The sequence below is a fragment of the Eupeodes corollae genome, chromosome 1 (genome assembly GCF_945859685.1).
Source record: "Eupeodes corollae chromosome 1, idEupCoro1.1, whole genome shotgun sequence".
In the NCBI taxonomy this organism is placed as follows: Eukaryota; Metazoa; Arthropoda; class Insecta; order Diptera; family Syrphidae; genus Eupeodes; species Eupeodes corollae.
Genome location: NC_079147.1, coordinates 195082099 through 195103054, shown reverse-complemented (window position 1 = coordinate 195103054; position 20956 = coordinate 195082099). Strand labels below are relative to the sequence as shown.

The 20956-nt window shown below is 35.1% G+C and overlaps 1 protein-coding gene across 1 annotated transcript in view; it reads left to right on the top strand.

Annotated features, from left to right (window-relative positions):
- The first annotated feature begins 1310 nt into the window (after positions 1 to 1310).
- The window catches only part of LOC129947899 (protein dissatisfaction), a 63695-nt gene continuing 44049 nt past the window's right edge, over positions 1311 to 20956 (top strand). Inside the window, exon 1 of the mRNA XM_056058657.1 lies at positions 1311 to 1781. Coding sequence (XP_055914632.1) covers positions 1311 to 1781 — 471 coding nt within the window. The remainder of the gene's footprint in view (positions 1782 to 20956) is intronic.

Below are 20956 nucleotides of genomic sequence, written 5' to 3'. Positions count from 1 at the left end.
TTAATTTGTAGGTTAGAGCTTCAAGCAGCCGTCATCGGAGCTCGATTGACCAAGAGCCTTCTAGCTACCTATTCAATTCAAATTTCTTTACTAACATTCTGGTCAGGTTCGCGCACTGTACTATTTTGGCTTCGTTCGGATTACCGTCAGAAAACGTAGCTGACGAAGCAACGAAGTGGCAACGGATTCCTGATTTTTAAAACGACAGTCGATGGTTAAATGGACCATCTTTCTTAAAACTTAATTCATGTCACTGGCCAAAAGAATATAACAAAAGTAAAACAACAGATGAGGAACTTCGCGCCCAATATATATAGGATACCATGGTAAAGACAGTCTGGCTGGTGAGTGTTCTATTGCTATTGAACTTAAACGCTTCTCTTAATGGAAAGGATTGCTAAAGATTATGTCAAAAGTCATAAATTATGCTCGATTTTGAAAAGAAAGGGTCATTGAAGAAAAATTAAAATCAAAACGTGATTCGAACTTTCAAGAAGGTTTCGTTAAATGTAAACCTGTCTTGCAAAACGAAATTTAACATTCTGAGATAATTTTGTGCAAAAAGCACATTGCGATGAATTCATGGATGAAATCTTGCTGCTATCGAAAGGATATGCCATTAAGAGATTGAGCCCCATGTAAAAGCTATCACCCTACTTGCATTATAATGGCTTACTTCGACTTAGTGGAAGAGTGGCCCTCGAGAACAGAAATGTTCCTATCATATTGCCTAAGTATCAATATATTACACAACTAATTCTTCTTGATTATCATTTTACCATCACCATCACTGTAATAACGAAACAGTTGTGAATGAAGTAAGGCAAAAATATTGGATTCCACGTCTCAGAGTTATTCTCGACAAAACTCGACGAGATCATTGTCAATACTGCAAGAATCAAAGTGCTCGACCATCTCCTCCAAAAATGTCATGTCTCCCACAGACACGCCTTACTTCATATTGCCGCCCGTTTACATATGCTGGTGTAAACTATTTTGGCCCTTTACCTGTCTCGGTACGACGCAGCAGTGAAAAAAGGTATGGAGTGTTAATAACGTGTTTGACAACAAGGGCAATCCACCACGAGGTTGCCTATTCGTTTTCGACAGACTCCTACATAATGGCCATTCGCAACTTCATGGCCAGACGTGGGTCTCCTATTGAACTATCGAGCGACAATGGCACAAACTTCAAAGGTGCGGAGCGTGAATTGAAAGAAGCTTTCGAACTGGTTGATAAAAACAAAATACCGAGTGCGTTTATGAGCTCTTCCATGAAATGACGTTTTAAACCACCCAGCTCACCACATATGGGAGGAGCCTGGGAGCGTTTGGTGCGTTCCGTTAAGGATGTACTTTATAAAATTTTACCATCACGCAATCCTAATGATGAGCTCTTACGTAGTTCCTTAATGGAAGTGGAGATAATTGTGAATTCTAGACCACTTACATACATTCAAATTGATCATGAAGAAGAGGAATCCCTGACTCCTAACCACTTTCTGCTTGGCAGTTCTAGTGGTATTAAGCCAATAATTGAAGATGTAAGCAAGGGAGTGCAACTCCGAAGAAATTGGCAAACCGCTCAACAACTTGCAAATGGATTTTGGAAAAGATGGCTACGTGAATATCTACCAGTTATAACTCGACGTTGCAAATGGTTTGATGAAGTAAAACCAATCGAAGTAGATGACATCGTACTCATTGCTGATCCTGATAGTTCTAGATTCTGTTGGCCAAAAGGAAGAATCATTGCCACTAAAGCCGGCGCTGACGGTAGAGTGAGAAGTGCGTTGGTTAAAGCTTGGGAACATATACTATTTACATATTTTTGAAAAAGTAACAAGAACAGTTTTAAAACATATGCAGCAATATTTCATATAAATTTTGAAATGATACATTTTAAAAGCTGGTAAAGACAATTTTACATTGAGATGCTTATAACTTTGAATAGAAGATCGGATCGTGCTGATTCTAATCTCAATATTTGTGTGATGTTTCATTTAGTGGTCTATTTGTCAAAAAGTCTAAGGTGATATGGCAAAACTTGATTTTTACTACTTCAACTTCAAGCTGAAATATCTCGAAATTTCTTAAAGTAATTTTGAAAAATAATTATAATATACATAAAGCAAAGCATCAGCCTTAATTTGGTACTTATTTCATACATATACACACTAGCCCCAAAATTTTTTGAAACATATTCCACATTTTTTTACAATTTATGATTCAACAAAATAAAAAGGAGTACAAATTCATTTCAATAAATTAAATGTCCATCCAAAACCAAAATATTAGGATTTATCAGTGATAAACTGAACAAAAATAAAGGTCCGTAGTTATTCTAAAATTCAGCTTCTTTCTTCTAAATTTCAAATAACTCACTTACGTAATCTACTTGAGTAGAAAAGGTATAGCCATTTGTGTCCATAAATATACACTGTACTTATTTCAATAAACAAATCGACTACAATTTAGATACCTGTATCTTTCAAAGGGTTACAATTAGTTTGACCTTTTACACGAAAGAGGAACATAATCATCATCATGATTGAAGAGTGAGAAAATCACCAAACAAATCAACTTATAGGTACTATACCTGATCCCTTAAAACAATTTATATACCAAAAACGAACCTTTTCATTTTCACTCACATCCCTTTTTACCTTTTCATATCATATAAGTTAACCCTCTACCGATACCTATAACACATGTGAAAATTTGGAACCTAAAATCCAATCTAACCTTACCATATTCATATATATTCCCACCTAACTATAACTATAACTTAAAACACAAGAGAAATGATAAAGAGGGGTAAGTGAAGAGGCGAGATGAGGGAGAAGGGAAAAATCAATTTGTGTGATGTCAGTCAGCGCGAGAAAAATGTAGCTTTTAGCTTTTCCGTTACAAAATATCTTCTTCATGACTGTCCTTCCTTCCTTCTAACTGTCTGTGTCTGGATGTCCCTATAGCCATATCTATCTATACGATATAAATACCCTCATACAGAGGAACCTACCAATACTTACCACCACCTACAACAAAAACAAAAACTAGAATTTCCCATTAAAATGTTACATTTTTCACCACTACATTTGCTCCATGATCTTCTTCTGTACTATAAATGGACCGACCTGAACCCAAACCCGGCACAGACCAGGCACCAGGACCAGGAATATACCAAAACCAACCAATGCCTGACGTATGCGCTCTTGATGCTGAGCTAAAAATGATTTTTTGGCTTGCTTTACGCTTAGTGGTTGGCATATTCCCTCTTGACAAGAAGGTGTGGCCTTCCAATATCACACAACGACTACGACGACTGTAACTCTCTTTCTCCTTACAACATAACATCAGGAACAGGAACTGTGTGTATAGAGCAATTTTCAAAATGGTGGTCTTTTGAGCACTAATACTATCAGACAAAGAGTCAAATTCGTTTAGGGGTTGCATAGCCAACCAGCCAGCTATCTAGTCTAGGACACAGGCAACGACAGCAAGGAGCAGGCAAAAGGACTAACCGACTTACTGCTGCTGGATGCTACTTATGTAACCACAACATGTCTTCTCTTCCTTGTGCATCATCATCATCATCATGGTTCATGGTAGTGCAGGGTGAGATCGAGATGAGCCTTCTCTGTCATCCTCCTTTCACCACCTCCCACCACTGAATATAAGAATGAAATACCAGGAAGCTGCAGGGTGATGATGGCTATAGTGGGTGGTGGTAAAGTAACCTATCTTCAGTGATGTGGCAGGAGTCAATGTCATTTACACTCTTCACATCATCCACATAGCTCCACCCTATGTATATGAATCCTTATTATGGTGTGTGTTTTTATGTGTTGATGTGTATGTCGCTGGGGATAGGGATATTCTGATTCTCTGATGTAGGTACCTTTTGTCTTAACTCAACCTCACTTTTTACGATTTTAAGTCATTTCAATTTGCGGAGTCAGTAAATCAACCCTCATGCGATACACACGCAGCCATTTTTATGCACACACATTTTTATATGACCACCGACGACGTTAAAGTATCTTGATCCTGGGATTTGTCTTTATATTTTTTTTTACTTTCGCATTCGCAAATCCCCGCCCTTTGAAATACTTTTTTTAAAAGCTTTTTGGTGGAAAGTCCAATTTTTCAAAGGTGGCAAGTCCTTTAAAAACCCTTCTAAAGGCATTTTCACCCTCAAATGACGATGCTGTCATTGAAATTCATTAATAACGGTTTATATCTGTCAAAATAATAAACAAAAATCGTGTTATGTCATCGTTTAATGGAGGCAATTATAAAGACAGCATTGCCAGAAGTTGATTTTTTGCTAAACAAAAACAAAAATCCTAGTCGCATTGCAGCAGTCAACTTTGAACGAAAAAGGTATTAGTGTGGGGAAGGTAAATGTATGTGTGTATCATGTGAGTTAGTGTGTGTGTGTAGAATAATAGAGGGTAGAGGGTGGTTCATGTGTTATACTTAAATACATAGCTTTGTCATTCTTGACATTTTGTGGTGAATTTGTCGAAAGCCACAAGGAAGATAGGTAGGAAGAGGAAGGAAGGAAATAATATAGAGGGGGATGTTTTCTATCAAGGATGCTATTTTTTTTGTTGTTGCTCTCTCCGTAAAGACTGTATAGGGTGCTGTGTGTATATGGGCGTTATTTTTACTGGTACTATATTTCCTGACTTTGTTTCTCTTTCTCTCGAGAGCACCAGCAAGGACATCACTGCAACATAGCACAAAAATGAGATTGAGAGTAACGTGAACGTATCTCGTACCTTGTTAAAAGAAGTGGTATAGTGGTAGTGCCGAACATCCTATCCAGAGAAAGGAAAAAGAAGCGCATCCTTTTTCTCATTCCCTGGTGGAAAATTGTTTTTTTTTTATTCTAATTTTTTTTCTTTCTTCAAATTTTACCGGCTTTTTGTTTTTTCATTTTATTCGGCAAAAGCTAGAGTTGGGTTTTGTTTGGTGTGCGATTGTTGTGCGTGTGCGGCATCAGGATAAGGCATAGGAGGGTGGGTGAGATTCTGTGGCCAATGTCAGAATTTATATCGTTATAAGAACCGGGGGTGGAATTGGATGTGTATATGGTTTGATGGTTGGTATGGTGGTTGGTTGGTTAGTCGAGTCGAATAGAGTCGAGTCGGGTTGGTTTGGTTTTTTTGTGTTTCATTTTATAGAGTCAGAGCAGATGGTATATCACCATCACCATCACCATCATCTTCATCAACACCGCACACCGTATCACCGTATATAGTGGAGTGAACTTTTCATATCAATGTCATCGTCATCGTTGTTTTGTCATCATCTATCAAAAAGGATGTCAGGGAAACCAACCAGCCAACAGAAACAGAAACAGAATCAGCAGCAGAAGCAGAAGCAGCCACATTTTCGAGTGGAAGATAAGTCGTGTCGGAGTCACTGACTGTGCAAAGTTACCGTGAGAAGGACGTGTACACTTAAAAAATATATTGTCTTGTGGCATAAACGTGTTATATTATTTTTTTAGTCGTTTTCGTCGATATGTGTTAACTTTCGAAGTCTTTTTTTTTGAACAAAAAAAAATTGTTACAAAAATTATTGAGTGAAATTTTCAAAATATTTTAAACGTTCGGTGGTTTTAGATATTTTTCGAAAAAAAAAATTTAATGATAGCTTTTAAATAGATTTAATTTTGTCGGATATCAACAAAAAAGTTAAAGTTTAGTGTGTTGGATGATTTTTTTGGAGAATTGTTAATTTCTTGTGGAAAATCACAAACAAATAAAATATCAATTTTAAGAAATAAAAGTCGTTCAAAATTGCTATCGCCCTGGATACTTTAGGATTTAAATATTTCCATCAACGGAAAATGGGAACAGGTAGGCTATATTTTCTATTTAATAAGAATTTTGTTTTGATTCCTATCAAATAAGTACACTAGTTGAGTACTGTGTCAGTTATTTTTGAAAAAGCCGTCGGGATTTGATTAAATGATGCTTTTGTTTTTATTTTTCAAAATGTGTTTTTTTTAACATGAGTTATATCTTTTTTTTTGATACTTGAAGTAGTCACTGTTATCTTCCAAAAAAGTACTTACATTTACAAAAGCTGTCACGGATATTTTTAAAATAATTTTTTTGACGTGGGTCCTATACAAAAATTTGGTTTATTGTTATGTTTAAAATTATGCAACGTTTTTAGGAAGGTGCAGACAAATCTTTTATTTTACTTAACAGTTATCAAAACAATCGATACAAGATGTATGGAATTTGATTCCGTAGGTAAAGCTATACAAGGCTAAGAAGTATCAAATCAAAAGCTTGCTTCTTTAAATGTAAATGTCAAAGTATTTAAATCCATTTAAGAGGATAATTTCAAATACAACCCTTGACCTATTAGAAAAGCATGGTGGATTGTCATTAGGCACATTCCAACGAAGCTACAGATGGAAGTTAAGGGTGATGTAACGAAATTAATGTTTCTTTCCAAAATTTTGAAAGATTTTTTGAATCTTATTCTCACTCCTAATTGGACAGCAATTAGTTTTTTGTTTTTATTAAGAATGAATATAAGGGTGATTATACAAAAGTTGAGTAACTTTGGATATTGGATATTGTGTTTACGATAGTTATTAAATCAAACTTCTACAAATTCGGGTGTAATATGAAAGCTTATCTAATTAATATATTGTTCCCAATCAGTACATTCCCTTTTTTGAGTACATTGGAAGATATTTAAAAAATTTCAAAATTTGACTGCCAGGGGACTGACGAGGCAGTTTTGAAAGTATTATAATGAAATCTTAGACAAATTAGTAAAAATCTTTTACGATTTAATAATGATCACTTAAAATCACTTAGTAACAATTAAAAATAATTATTGGTATGTAATACTGGTAAAAAATACTATATCAGTTTTGTACAGACTTTTGACATTTAACGTACCGTTATTTACTTATCTTTTACTACTTTCACATAGTTTTGCTAAATATTTCTAAGTAATCAACAAACAATATAAACAAAATCGAAAAGTTTCATCTTAAAAGTACTAATGATCATGAAATGAAGAACAATAACAATATACCTGACTGACACCATAGGACTGACGAAAATGCCGAAATTTAAAATTATAATCAGCACTAACGTTTTTTTTTTGTAATTTCGAATATCAAAAAACTACATTTTATCAAATCAAATTAACAAAAAATAACGACTCACCATAGGACTGACGTGTTGACTGGCTTAGCACGTGAAAAGACAACAAACATAACCCAAACTTGGTTCAGTTATGGTGGCCGTCAAATTGTGCGACCCACAAACTTTATTACCAACATTAAAATTCAAAGTGGGATTTGATGTTGAGTCGGCGATATTTCGCTCGAATTTTAAATTTAAATACAACACAACGGACTGACGAATGAAACTGAACACAAAACTTATTTTTTTTTTAAATAAAGTGGAGAACACCGCCTTATGAAAGTTGTAATATATACTAAACTATATATGTTCATCACAGATTGTAGTAAATTGATAAGTTTTCTCAAATCAAAGATAATGTTTAATAGACAGCCACTTTATTGTTGGTGTTCGGTTTTTTGTGACTTGCCAAAGGTTTGACGTTTTAAGAACTAATTGTGTTTTTTTAATAACTTGTATTAAAAATGAAGAAATTGGGTGACTAAATAAAGGTATTTCCATTGACTTAAAAAAATAAATTGTAATCTCAATAAAATATAATAAGACTTTGTATATATGTATATATTGGTTGATGACATCGAGTTACCCAACTTTTGTATCCTAAATTCTAGGATGCAAACCATACTGATAACTTTTCATTCGTTCTCTTATGCAAATGACATAATTTTTAAGGATAAATTATGATTTAAATAATTTATGCAATTCAACATTATTAAAAGTTAGGTTAGTTGCGGTCAAGATAATCGAAAAGTTAAAAGAAAAACGCCATTTTTAGTCACATAAAATAATCTAAAGATAATTCAAACTTTGTTTCGTAAAATATTTTTGAACTGCCAATTTTTTTAAAGTTTTTTTGATTAAAAAAAATAGTTGGTCGAATTTTTTAAATTTGTATCGATTGTGTTTGAAGTCATAACGTATTAAATACAATAAAATAAAAGTTGATAGCATGATTAGTTCGTGTGATATTTGGGATATAAAAAGAATTTACTAAAAAGATCTTTTAACACATCTTGAAAGTTTTTGAGTTATAGAGGACAAGAAAGTTACTCCGAAAGTACGAAAGTACACATCACACATCTCTAAAAACCATAGATTATGATTTTAGGTACCTTGAAACGTAAAGAATTGCCAAAATGTTCAATGATGGATCAATAAACCAAAGCAAGTTCAGCACTTTTAATATGATTAAAATATTAGTAGAAAGTATTCTAAATCTCAATTCGAAGACTTCAAAAATCAACGCTGGTAGCACAGTAATCAAAAAACTACATTTTAATGCAATTATACTAAGTTATATAATTAGCTATTTGTGAGATATCTAGGTTAGGTTAGGTTAGAGTGGCTGTCTAGATATCATTGACACACGTAGACCTCAAGGGTCCATTGTGATACCACTAATGAGGTTACTCATGGGAGTAATGAATTTAAACAAACCATTTTGTGCTTTTAATAAAGTTAGAGAGACGTTTTGTGTCAATATTTGCCAGTTCACTGGTATTATCGAAGAAGGGATTACCGAGAAAGTAATTCCTTCTAATGGAGAGTGCTGGACATGTACATAGAAGGTGTTGGACTGTTTCCTCTTCCTCCTCGTCCATGCAGCTTCTACAGAAGTCATTTGTGTAGACCCCTAGCCTCAGAGCATGTCTACCTATGAGGCAGTGTCCCGTTATTACTCCAATTGTAGAGCTTATACTTTGTCTGCTTAGTGATATCAAGCCTTTTGACCGTTTTAAGTCAATACTTGGCCATATTTGCTTGGTTGCCAGGCAGGTGGTACTTCGTGACCATCTAGTATTTGTTGTTTCTAAAGCATATTGCTTGAGAAGATATTTGCATGTAGCAAGTGGTGTTCCTATGTTATGTTTTTGTCTAACATAAGGCAGAAGTGTTCCGTTTTTGGCGAGCTCATCGGCTTTGCAATTTCCCGGAATGTCTCTGTGGCCCGGCACCCAAATGAGGTGAATGTTAAACTGTTCCGTCATCTCCTTCAGAGATGATTGACAATCGTGGACTGTTCGAGAGTTTGTGGAGACAGACGCGAGAGATTTAAGAGCGGCTTGGCTGTCCGAGAAGATACGTATATCCTTACAAGATATAACGTTTTCTTTGAGCCAGGATAGTGCTTCTTTTATCGCCATTACTTCTGCCTGGAACACACTACATTGATTGGGAAGTCTATAGGATAGACTGAGATTCAGTTGTTCTGAAAAGATACCACTTCCAACTCCGTGATCGGTCTTTGAACCGTCAGTGTAGAAGTGTACCGCATCGTCTTCCAGGGGTCCCTCTTCTTCCCAGGAGGATCTTGAAGGGATGGACACATGGAATCTTTTACCAAATACCATTTTTTGGGGTGGTATAGTCTAAGCGATCTGGGATAGATCTGAAATTATCTAGAATGGTTGTATGTCCAGTATTGTTACTGGTCCATTGAGAGGTGGCTCTAAGCCTTACACATGAGTTGGCAGCCACCTTTTTAGAGAAGATGTCAAGTGGTGTTAGGTTTAAAAGCACTTCCAGTGCTGCGGTTGGTGTTGTGCGAAGTGCTCCTGTGATGCACATACCTGCTGACCGCTGGACTTTAATGAGTTTATTTAGATTTACCATCTTATCCAGTGCGGTCCACCATACGACGGCTCCATAAATGAGTATCGGCCTGATTACCGAAGTGTATAGCCAGTGGGTTATTTTTGGGGAGAAGCCCCATTTTGATCCTATGGCCTTTTTACAAGTAAAAAGCGCTACAGTAGCCTTTTTGACTCTTTCATCAATATTTGCCTTCCAATTTAGTTTTTTGTCTAAAATGAGGCCCAAATATTTAGCTTGGTCGGAAAAGCTTAATGGTATTCCTTTAATCTTTGGTGGGCTAATCTGAGGAATTTTATATCTTCTCGAGAAGAGTATTAATTCTGTTTTGTGTAGGTTGACGTCCAATCCACATTGATTAGCCCATTTAGTTAGCCTGTTTAGGGCATTTTGTAGGAGTTCCGAGAGAACTTGGGGGTGCTTCCCAGATACGGATATCGCAACGTCATCAGCGTAGGCAATCACCTTGAAACCTTCTGTTTCCAATGTTGTAAGTAAGTCGTTTACTACCATGTTCCATAAAAGAGGCGAAAGGACTCCACCTTGGGGAGTGCCCCGATTCACCGATCTGGTGGTAGTAAAACTTCTCATGTTAGAAATTATTGTCCTGCTTTTGAGCATGAGACTTATAAGATCTATGAGTGACTTCTCTAATTTCAGCTTATCCATTGCTGTTGTGATCGCCTGGTAACTGACGTTGTTGAAAGCTCCTTCAATATCTAGGAACGCTACCAGGTTATATTCTTTGTATTCGAGGGAATGTTCAATAGTACGTACCAGTGAGTGAAGTGCTGATTCTACTGATTTTCCCTTAGAGTAAGCATGTTGAGCTGTGGAAATGAGACATGGTTTTAAATTATGTCTGATATAAATTTCAATCAATCTTTCCAAGGTTTTAAGAAGGAAGGATGATAGGCTGATTGGTCGTAGATCTTTAGGGTTAACGTGTGAGGGTTTCCCTGCTTTGGGAATGAAGACTACTTTTGCCATTCTCCAGGCTTTGGGAATATATCTCAACCTTACACAGCTTGTCAGAATGATTTCCAATGGTGGAATAATCATGTCTGAGCATTTTTGTAGTTCGGCCGGAATGATTCCATCTGGTCCTGGAGATTTATATGGATCAAAGCTGTCTATGGCCCATTGCAGTTTTTCCCGCGTTATTAGATCAACTAAATCGCTTGTAGAAGCTTGAGACTCTGATGTTAAGTCGTTGAGTATGTTAGAACTACCTGGAAAGTGGGTGTCTAATAACAGGTTAAGAGATTCTTCATCTGTGATAGTCCATGTGCCTGTTTCTGTCTTTAAAGCACTAGGTATTGTTGGACTTTTTGAGAGAATTTTCCTGAGTCTTGAGGCTTCTGAAGTATTTTCTATTTTACCACAAAAATTTCTCCAAGAAGACCTCTTACTCTTTCTTAATTCTTTTTTATATTGCTTTAGAGCTTGTTTGTATAAGTCCCAGTCAGAAGGAGATCTAGTGTACTTAGATCTATTGAAGAGTTTACGACAGCTCTTTCTGAATGGTTCTAATTCTTTATGCCACCAATGAGGTTTCTTTTTACCCTTTAAAATGGTTACAGGGCATGAAGATCTCATTGATTCATTTAAGGCTTCGGTGAGATGATTTACAGAAAGGTCTAGTTCATCTTTACTGGAGGAGCTTTTAAGAAGGTTATGATTAAGCAGTTGTGCTAGTACCTCCCTATAACGCTCCCAGTTGGTATTCCGGTGATTTCGAAATCCCGTAGATGTATTTGCTACATCTTTGAGCTCAAACTGAATGTATTTGTGGTCAGAGAAGGAATTCTCTTTTGAGACATGCCAGTTTGAAATCATATTGTGGATCGAGTCAGAGGTAAGTGTAATATCAAGTACCTCTTTCCTATTCTTGGTTACAAATGTGGGTTCATTACCAATATTACTTATGAGTAGGTTAGTGCTTAGTAAATAATCAAATAAGTACTCACCTCTCTCATTTATATCAGAGCTACCCCATACCGTGTGATGGGCGTTAGCGTCTGAACCAATTAGGAGACCAACTTTTTTCGATTGCGCGTCCGCAATTGCCTTCCTCAAGGTGTTTCCTGGAATTGGGCTGTCGTGGCCAAGGTAGGAGGATATGAGCCAGTAGGTGGCTTTATCTGTTGTTAGGACAGCGGTGGTGGTGTCCTTGTCGCTGTAATTGGGGAGTAAAAATATGTTTAAGTCATTTTTTACTAACATGCATGACCTTGGTTCACCTTTCTCCGATGCATATAATATTTTATAGCCAGGAGTCCTGAGACCTCTGATGATGGAGTTTGAGACCCACGGCTCCTGTATTAAGACGATGTCTTCCTTGTTCTTATGCAGTCGGAGTATCAGGTTGTTTGTGGCCATGATGGCGTGATGGAGATTAATCTGTACTAATCGCAGCATTGCTACTATTAGTCAGATCAACCTCCACCACTGTTTTGTCGGCGTTTTCCTCGTCTGAGGAGGACCTAAGCAGGTCTTCCTCACTCTGGGTGATGCCTAAGGTGGCGTCTTCAGTCTCCATGTCGGAGTTACTGTCGACTTTAGTTTTAGCCTCCACGTCGGATGGCTTATTTGGGGCAGTGGATGTCGATGGTTCCACTTTTGGTGTTGCATCGACCTCCATTTTCGTTGCCAATGAATCGCTTCCCTCCGCTGAAGAGGCTTCTGTGGGGGGCGTGTTTAGCGTATCTTCATCTTTTTTATAAATACGCATCATGATTTCATCGAAACCATACCTAATCACACCTTTGGTCGCGGCCAGTGGAGCCAGTGATTCCCTATTGATCAGCACGAGAGCCGATCTATAGTGACCCACTGTCTCCTTCTCAACCTTTGGTACTTTCCAGTCGTGAGTAGGCAGGTCCGGATTACTTGTTTTGATCAGTTTCATGATCATGTCTGGACAGTTGTGAAGAGCCGGGACCATTATACGTGCTCTTGGCCGGCAAGGAATATTCTCCCTTGCAACAACCTCGAGCTTGGCACCCGGCCAGACTTCTGGCAAGCCATTGACAGCAGCCCTGTATAGATCGAAAGATCTCTGATCACCACAGGCGATGAGTTTGATGCGATTTTGGTACCATCCTGCATCGGCTGTGTCTGGGAGAGGCCCCGGATTTTCCTCGATAACAGATAAAAATCTGAAACCGAGGTGAGCCTTGACCTCTGCCCAATGATCATGAGAGATGTTACCATCCACATGACTCCTGTCAATGACCGCGGCAATGATCTTACCTTTGAGCGCGTCGCTGAAGGAGAGATCTTTGTTGACGGCTGATGTGCTGTTGGAAAGCACCTTCTGCCTTTTTGGTTCGGGCTTGTCACCCTCGAAAGACCTATCTCGCTTTGACGTTGAGTCGCCGCAGGTCGGTTTAGCTTTTTTGCTAAGAAAGCCACTAGCCCACTCGAGTTCACGCGTTTGCTCTGGGGTTCTTTCCGCCGCCGGTATGACACCGACTGCGGCTAGAATCCTTTCGGCGTTGCGTTGGTCTCGATTGGCCTGTGACTTCTTGGACTTCTTTTTGGCCGGCCCAGAACTATGTCCGTGTATCACAGATGTGGGTCCACCTCCAGATTTAATCGCTACCGATGCCAATCCGGGTGTGCCCTCACCCTTTGAGTCAATTCCACATGTCGCAGATTTTGTCTCTCCGGATGGGGTGTCCCTTTTTGGGGTCGCTTGCGACGTCCTAGCAGGAGCGGGGAAGAGGTGGGGTGTGGAATTTCCGCCATTGGGACTGCCGAGCGTCACAGCTGTTCCACTGACGGGTAATTCCTTTAAGTATATGTTGCGGCTAGTAGAGGGAGAAGGACTCTCGCCACTAGTTGCAACCACAGGGTTGACAACACGTTCACACACCTGATTTGGCTCGACAGCCTTTTCAGGTGATGTGACCGCATTGGCAGCCTTGGTGCGATTTTTTTGTTTAATAATTGTTTTGTTTGTTTGTTTATTTTTAAATTTTTTCATTTTATTCCCACGAGTAAAGCGGAAAGACGGTCAGCCCCGGCAGAGCCGCTTGCCGGGGTAAGGCAGAAATATGACGGACCTTGCCACAGCATCCGAAAGAGCTCGTTAACGGCTGGTTTATCCCCCAGCCTTTCATTCTTCGGCACGGTTTTCGTACTAGTACGCTCACACCACCACTGAAATTAGGAACCTCTAAACTATGATTAAATTGGGTTTCCGAACGTTGCACTATTGAGGAGTTACAACAATTCAGCGATCCAACTCAACCTTAGCTAATCACCATCCTGCCAAAAACGCACAGGACTACTGTGGTGATCATTGCCCGCCTGGCACCCACTTGGAGAGTTTGAATGAGGATTTTGCCGGGCTGTGAGATATCTAATATTGGTACGGTTCATTTAGGGTTCCATAATACACGAATCTCAGTTTTTTTTTTTTAAATTTATAGCTAAAACAAAACAAACGTCTTAAACTAAAAATAAGACAACAGAGGAAACGCTGTGATGCCTTACCTCTTTCTGAAGAAGGAATTCTTGTTCTTTAGTTTGCGTACTTTTTTAACTTCGTTTTAAGGCCACTAAAAATTGAATACATTTTTCGTCGGCCATATATCAAAAACCGGTGAAGATATTTGGGCACATTCATAGATGTTTGTTAAACTCTTCCTAAGTTGTTATTAAGCTAGCTAGTGTTTTAAATATAAACATAGGAATTGCTATGTTTAAGTAGTTATTATCACAGACAAATGTCATATTTGATTTTTGTTTGTGAATTGAAAAGCTGAAAAAGTCAATTATATCAAATACATTTTAAGTAAACTTGATGTCCAGAAAAATGTCGATTGATATCGCAACTAAAGAAGATATGGATGTCTTAGAGGAGTTTGAGTTATTTGGTGATCTGCAAAATATACCACCAAGAAAAAGAAAAATATACAAAACACTGTTTTATCCATTTGAATTAAGCTACAAGGATTTCTACTAATGATATCGTTTGGATAAAGAAACAGTCAAATTTGTTTTATATTATTATTTTTGTATATATCTAATTTGAGGAATGACAGCACAAAATAACAAGTTTGAAATTATAACAGTATTTTTTGCTTTGCCCTGTCATTTGAAGTATACTTGTAGTAGAATACAATCTTAACCTAGGGTTTTACTAAACACAGCTAGAAAATTGACTATGAACAAGAGCTGTGTTTATTTAACCCACAAGCCTTAAACTATAGATGAAGAAATCACGGCTTTAATCTTTCTCTATGAATACACCCCATTACCTTTAAATACATAGTCTCTAAATTGTAAACATTCTTTTTTTTAAGGTCTTAACATTTAACTTATTAGCAATTGAATAAAAACATTTTTTTTTTGTTTGCTATGTATTTATTAGAATTCCCAACTGTGGACTGGACCATTCCACTTACTGCTCTTTTAAAAATAATGATGAACAGATGTCTATGATAATTGATAAAAGTAAAAGTAGCTTTTTCGCGACTTTAGCAAATTGTTAAAATATAGTAAGATATTAGAATCGTCTTTTAGCTTAGTGATTTGCTAAAAATCATTTAAATTTTGCGCCTTTGAAATAAGAAAAAGGGATGATTTTCCGGAGAATTTGCTTTGAGGGTTTCTTTACGTTTCACCTTTGGAAGAAATTATTTTTCGAATTTTAATACCCGTGTTTTGTTGGAAAATCTATCAATAGTATAGTAGGATCTTACATGAATAACAAAAATAATATCCATAGTATGAATACTACCGATAAAAGTTAAAGTAGAATCGTACTACGGATGGGTTTTTGACATTTATACGAGTCTCGAATAGATCTTATGAGACTTCGTTCTCAAATGATGGTAGGTATTACATTGCGTTTTTATCTCAATGGCTGTGTTCGTTGAGTAGTTGTGCATTTGGAATCATGGGTTTTCCATTGGCGAAAAAAAAAATCAATCTGTTACTGTTAATATTATTTAGTTTTGTTAACGAAAATGCACTAACTGGGCTTATTTTTCAAGAAAAAACAATAGAAAAGATAATTAAGTTTCCACCGAAGGTTTATCTCAGTTTAGATTAAATAAATCTTGTTGGTGTTTCCAACCGAACAAGAAGATTTAAAAATGATAAAGGTTGACAGCTCTTTCTTAATTGCAAATGGTGTTTCGATGTTTCTTATGAAGTGCAAGTGAGATAGTTTGATTTGTGTTAAGTTTAGTTTAGTTTAGTTTATTTATCAAACAGAGATTACATTAATCAATTAATTCAAATTAAGCTTATATTTAAACAAAGCAAAAAATAAATAAATACATTTCAATTAGTATTTGGGAAATGGAACCCAAGTTTATTTTTTAAGGTGACTCTATTTAAACGGAAATCAAAGTCTCTTACATTAGAGACAGAATTAGTTTCCCTAACACAGTGAGTTATAGGTTCATCTACTGCGTAATTAACCCTATGGTAACTTCCGTGGAATAGATCATAATCTCTAAGTTGACGAGAAGGTATATTTAACTCAAATAAAGGAGATAATGGTATGGTCAGTTGAAATGATGCGACAGAATATCACGAATGAATAAAACAGAGAAGATTTTACTTCGATTTTCAAGTGATTTCAAACCGATAAGTTTGCATCTCGTAGCATATGAAGGAACTTCTATATTCCATCCAAGTTTCCATGAAACAAACCTAGTGAAATTATTTTAGACTCTTTCAATTCTTAATAAATTAATTCTATAGTATGGGTGCCAAACCACACAACAATATTCTAAAATAGATCTTACGTATGAACAAAAAAGAGATTTAATAAGGGTCTGAAAAGTCTGTCGAATTTCTTTTAATAAAACCAAGCATTGAGTTAGCTTTGGAAGCATGTTTGATAAAATTGAGTTTGAGGTCAAAAACAAGACGAAAATCTTTCAAGAACACTACTGCCAATTTCATATTCGAAGAAAGTAGGATAGTAAGAACGATAGAATGAAAAACATTGACATTTTGAAACGTTTAAATTTAATTGATTTTTCTTGCACCATTCAATAAGCATGTTAAGGTCATCTTGCAATTGGAGGAAATCAACAGTTTGTTTAATACATCTATAAAACTTAAGATCGTCTGAAAATAAAATTCTAAGAGAATTATGAAAAATCTCTGGCATGTCATTATTAAATATAAGAAATAGTAAGGATCCCAGGAGACTACCTTGAGGGACTCCTGCTGACACATGTACAGGAGTGGAGAAAACATTACCAATGGAAACAAATTGAATGCGTCTCATAAGATAAAATTTCAACCATTGCAAAATATTTGAATGAAAACCAATTCTTGATAGTTTGTTCAGTAGAATAAGGTGGTTGACTCTATCAAAGGCCTGCAAAGTCAGTATAGATGACGTCAACCTGATACCCTGCCTTAATTTTATTGAGAACGTAGTTTTTGAAATGGAAAGGTTAGTATTTGTCGACCTGCCCGATACAAAACTTTGCTTAAGCAAAAATGAAAACTTATCACACACAAGAATTTCAAAAAGTTTTGGAATTGTGGACAGTTTGCAGATTGGATGGTAGTTAGATATTTCTAGTTTGGTCCTGCTTTATGAATAGGAATTATGAAAGATTTTTTCCATTCGGAAAGAAATACATCTTTAGAAAGAGAGAGATTAAAAATATAAGAAATAGGTTCAGAGAGTACTTTTAAACTTTAAAAAGTGCTTCTTCAACTTCAGACTTGTTTATAACTAATCTTCCAACATTGATCGCGGTAACCGAATTGCCATAAACAGTTTGTTGGTGACCTATGGTACTCGCAAAGTTTGATTTAAAGTATTCAGCACACAAATTACAAATCGTAGTCAAATCGGAATAGATAGCACCTTTATACTGAATATTTTTTTTGGAATTCCACTGTTTTTTTACGAACGGTGAAAAGCATTTACTATTTTCTTTTAAACTACTTTCAACCGAGATAATATACATTTTATATAGAAACTTGTTAAGAATATTGAATTCCCTTTCAAGAAAGAAATATTGTTATAAAAATTGTATTAAAGTTTTAAGCAGGATATATCAACAGACTCTTTTTTATATTTTGTATAGTAATAAGTTTTCAGGCTATAAACGCCCAAAAAGAAATTGAGAATTTAGCATAGTTTGTTTGGTAATATTTTTAATCCTTATAATATGTTGCGTACGTTGTGTTGACGTAATTATGTAAGTGATACGTTGTTATGACGAGCAACTCAAAGTAAATCTTACAATATAGTATTTTGTAACTTTAAGTTCAATGCTTTTCGAAAAGAAATTACTGTTGGGTTCATAAGTTATATGAGTAAGTGAAGTTGTATAACTGGAGTAGTATTTTTTACGAAACATTGTTTTATTGCTAAATTCTGAGTGAGAACCAAAAGTTTTGTATGTTATTCGATAGTAAAATTAATGTTGTTTAAAGCTTTATGAACATTTTTTAGGTTCAGAAGATAGAAATTAAAGAAACAATGGCAGTTTCAGCTAAGCTGCAATTAGCTGCTACTCTATTTCCTGGGAAGTGCACTCTGCAGTTGATAAGATATTGAAGGTCCTAAGCTGTTGCCAAAGTCTTAATAACTTTGTATTTGCATTTCCCTGTTGACGACTCGGCAATATTGCTTGTACTAGATTGCTCATTAACTCCAGCGGTAATGCCAAATAGTCACTTCTTTTCATGTCGATTAGTTTTTTATATTTTTTGATTTTTGAAAAAAAAGCTTAACTAAATAACAAAAATCAATTTAATACAAAATAAATCATTCAAAACAACATATTCATTTCTCTGCAACATATTCGACAGATTTTTAAGTATAGCCTTCAATTGATAAATTATCTATCGAAATCAGAGGACTGGAAATTTAGAATTTTAGAATTCTGACACAATCGTTGTTCTCCCTTTTTTAATTAAACTTCATTTTTAACTTCCCATAGGAAGTTATTGTTATCGGTCCGATTTGTCAAATTGAAAATTTTGACATTTCCCGATGTCAAATATCTCACAAACTAAAACGCTAGAGACTCGAATTAAATTTTATATAATATATTGTAACGTAATATTAAACAAGTATACTTTTTGAAAAAAAAAATACAATTAACAGTTTTGTTTATAAATGAAAAAAAAAAAACTGAGAAAAAAAATTTGTCACCTCGAAAATTTTACGAACAAAAAATGATTTTATCTCCAAAAGAATTTTGTGCAACGAAAAATAACGTTTTTAACATCTGGTAAAGTTTTAAGAAAAATCGAATTAACATTTTTTTTTTTATAAAAAATAAAAACCTAAAAAAACATTATTCAAAGTTGGTAAAAATTGAATTTCGACTGAAATAACTTTTCAAAACTTTGAGATTTTAGCCTAAATCTAATTTATTCTTATGAGAAATATTGGTTTGAACATTGGATACAATTTTTTTAAAAATCGAATTGAAAGTTTATTTTACAAAAAATTAAAAACCTAAAACAAAATTTAACAAAAAATGGTAAAAATTGATTTTCGACTCAAATATCTTTCTAAAAATTTGATATTTTGGCTTCCAACTAATTTTAGCTTATAAAAAATATTCTTTTCAACATTCGAAATCGGAGAAATTTTGAGAAAAATCGAATTGACAGTTTAAAAAAAATTTTAGGAGTTGACTTCAAGATAATTTTATCTTATAGAAAATATTGTTTTCAACATTCGATCAAATTTTGAAAAAAATCGAATTGACAGTTTTTAACAAAAAATAAATATCTACAAAAACAAATACTGACACTTGCTAACATGTACTTTTGATTCAAACAGCTTCTCAAGAATTAAAAATATTGGTTCCAAACTTATTGTATCTCACCTAAAATATTGTTTTCGACATTCAGTGAATTTTTGATTAAAATCCAACAAAATCCAAAATGTTCGTTTCTCGATATCACTTGAATAGTATAAGATATTGACTTCAAATTAATTTCATTCATTCAATTAAGATTTGTTTTAAGAAATTAAAACCTTTAAAAATGCTACTAAAATTGGTAAAAATTGATTAACGACTAAAAACTCTCTTTAAGAAACATAAATTTTGAAATCAAACTATTTCATCATATGCAAAATATTGTTATTTATTTTAAATTCTTTTAGAATAATTCAACTGACAACTTTTCTAGCAAAACAGGAAAACCTACAAACCTTTTAAGCAAGACAAATCGACAGACAGGATGGGAAGTTATCAGTGTGGGTCGCATCCCAGCCTCTTTTTGTGTTTGTAATAATTTGCATGGCAAATATATGTTCATGGATCGCATCCTAGCATCTTTTTACTATTATAATTATCATTTTTGAGAAATGAACTCAGATTCCTTAATGCTGAAATTTAATAAATAACTGAAACAAATAAATAAAATTAACGATGTATTTTTTTAATTTTCTAAAAAATAAATCAGCTTAGTAACAATTGTATTCTCGTCTATCTTACTTTCAAATACTCTTTCGTCCAAAGTTCATCAATACGTTTACATTTGGTTTTGTTAAAATGTCCTGAGTTACATGGATTGCTCCGGAATTTTAAAGCAACAGAAAGGCATAGCTTCTTTTTAAATATCGTATCGAAACATATCATTTACAACTTGAAATTTAAAGTGCTTATCTAACTATTTCAAAAGCATATTGCTTTTCCTGTAAAATATCAAACCTAAACATTCCCAGACGACATCACTTGAACTCTTTTTAACACTTTTTTTTATTCCCACCATCTCCGAAAAAAACAATAAAAAACCTTCTCAAACAGTCCTTTACACTTCTACAGTCAGTCCTTACCCTTTTTTCAATTTTAAAATAAAACAAAAAAGAAAAGGAAGACCCTTAAAAAAAATATTTGCTACTATTCACCAACCCACACGTCTTTATTTTCTTTTTAAAAATAAAAACAAAAAAAAAGCAATTCAACACCTTAGTCCTTTTAATAGTGTCTTTTTGGCATGTCGCAATGTGCCACCGCCTTTAAACAATAAGCTTCCCATCATCATCACACTCCTCTCTCGAATAGCTGGTTTTGTTATAAAGTTTTAAAATCAAATCAAAACAATAAACGTTTTCACTTCGCCTATTTAAATAAGATTCAATTGAATCTAAAAAAATGGTTAAATAATATCCTTCTTTTGTGTTGTCCTTCGGAACTAGGAACTAATGGAACAAA